General features: G+C 34.6%; 1 protein-coding gene across 1 annotated transcript; it reads right to left on the reverse strand.

Moving 5' to 3' along the window:
* Window positions 1-710: 710 nt before the first annotated feature.
* LOC120175874 lies at window positions 711-1413 on the reverse strand. Its single transcript, XM_039182426.1, has 2 exons — window positions 1354-1413; window positions 711-1289 (listed from the first exon to the last, which is right to left on the reverse strand). The coding sequence occupies exons 1-2, from the start codon at window positions 1411-1413 to the stop codon at window positions 711-713; spliced, it is 639 nt and encodes a 212-aa protein (XP_039038357.1).
* Window positions 1414-1617: the final 204 nt, after the last annotated feature.

The raw sequence follows: 1617 nt of genomic DNA on the forward strand, positions 1-1617 counted from the left end.
TTGATGTCTATGTTTGATTTTTATGCTAATGTTTATAAGTTATATAAAGCATAGTAGAGTAAATGTGTACCATTGAGTTGTGAAGATCATCGTTCGAATTATTTTCATATGCATACAAATATATTATGTCTGCGTTAGAGGAACACCATCGACGAGGACTCTTATTCAAAGTACAATATTTAATTTACATGAATTGACGTATGTATTCATAAGACTCTATTCGTTTCTCAATCTGTATTATTATTTTTATTTTCACTGTCATATTCATAATTCCAATTTATATCATATTGTGTTACTACTTTTTTTACGTTTATTCGTTATGGATGAATTTAAAATACTTTGATATATTTATTTTAAGATGACGAAGTTTTAAATTTATCGGTCACCTAAATATAACACGTTGGACCCTTCATATATTTCGAACGAGCTTAGAATATTAAAATTTTCATACAACACAAACGGATCTAAAAAAAGAGAGAAGAAAATCCCCATGAAAAGCAAAGTGAGAGTAGCTGAAATGAATTCTGGATCTTTCACAAATGAAGATCATATCTTTTATTAAATCAAATAAAAGTTAAACCTTTTTGAATTTGTAAGTTCTTGCATTCACCCGTAATATCTCACATTAAAATCTTTAATTTTCACAAATTAAAGAATTTAACTTTTATTGGATTAAGTAAGGATTTGATTTACAGTTTCACCTTCCTAATTCATCTATTCGTGTTCGTATTAGTATTGTAGAACTTTCGAATAAACTCTTCAACTCTCCTGTTGAGTTCCTCGTCCGACATAGTCGAAAACTCGTTTTGATCTTCTTCTATGGACGCTTTCTCTTTTCCAACTGGTTCATCAAGCTTTTCAGTCTTCGATCTCTGCAAATTGTTTTCCCTTCCACGACATGCAACACGTTTCACTTTATCAGACTTGCTTCTTCTGATAGTTCGAGGTTTAATTGTCTGATGATCACAAGCTTCATTATCAGGTTTCATGGGATGTTGTTGATGCAATTTATCATCCGATATTCTTACTGGGATTTCATTCTTCTTTTGATCAGCTACGTCTTCTTCTTCCTTGGGACTACTTTCTTCGAAAAATGAAGGAACAGGCACAGGTACAGCAGTAATATGTGTCCTCCTTGCTTGGCCATGCAACACATATTCGTCGTAAAGGTCGGGTTTCGGATCTTTCGAGGAAGCAAAAGCGCAGTAATCGGCTGCGATGATGAGGATGAGAGTGTTGGAAATGGCGAACCAGAACTGGGGATTACCGACAAGAGTGAAGGAGAAAGGCTAAAGATGTAGAAGATAGAGACGTAGATCACAACCGAGAGAAGGAAGGCATAGGAGGACACGCCTTTTGCTTTGTGACGATGTAGCTCTTGCCATATTTGTGAGTTTTCAACGGATTTTCCATTAGATTCGCCGATGAAATAATGGGAAAAAAAGGGTTTAGATTGTAGTATTGGATAAAGAGTAGATGAAAAGGCTTTTATAGAAAGGAGTAGGCAAATAATTGACCGCCCACGATCACAAAAATCTCCCACGGTTTCCACGTACATTCTTTGTATGTCCTACTACTCAATTAACTAGCTGACTGATTGAGAAAAATTATATAGGT

The sequence above is a fragment of the Hibiscus syriacus genome, unplaced genomic scaffold (genome assembly GCF_006381635.1).
Source record: "Hibiscus syriacus cultivar Baekdansim isolate YM2019G1 unplaced genomic scaffold, ASM638163v2 tig00112217_pilon, whole genome shotgun sequence".
NCBI lineage: Eukaryota > Viridiplantae > Streptophyta > Magnoliopsida > Malvales > Malvaceae > Hibiscus > Hibiscus syriacus.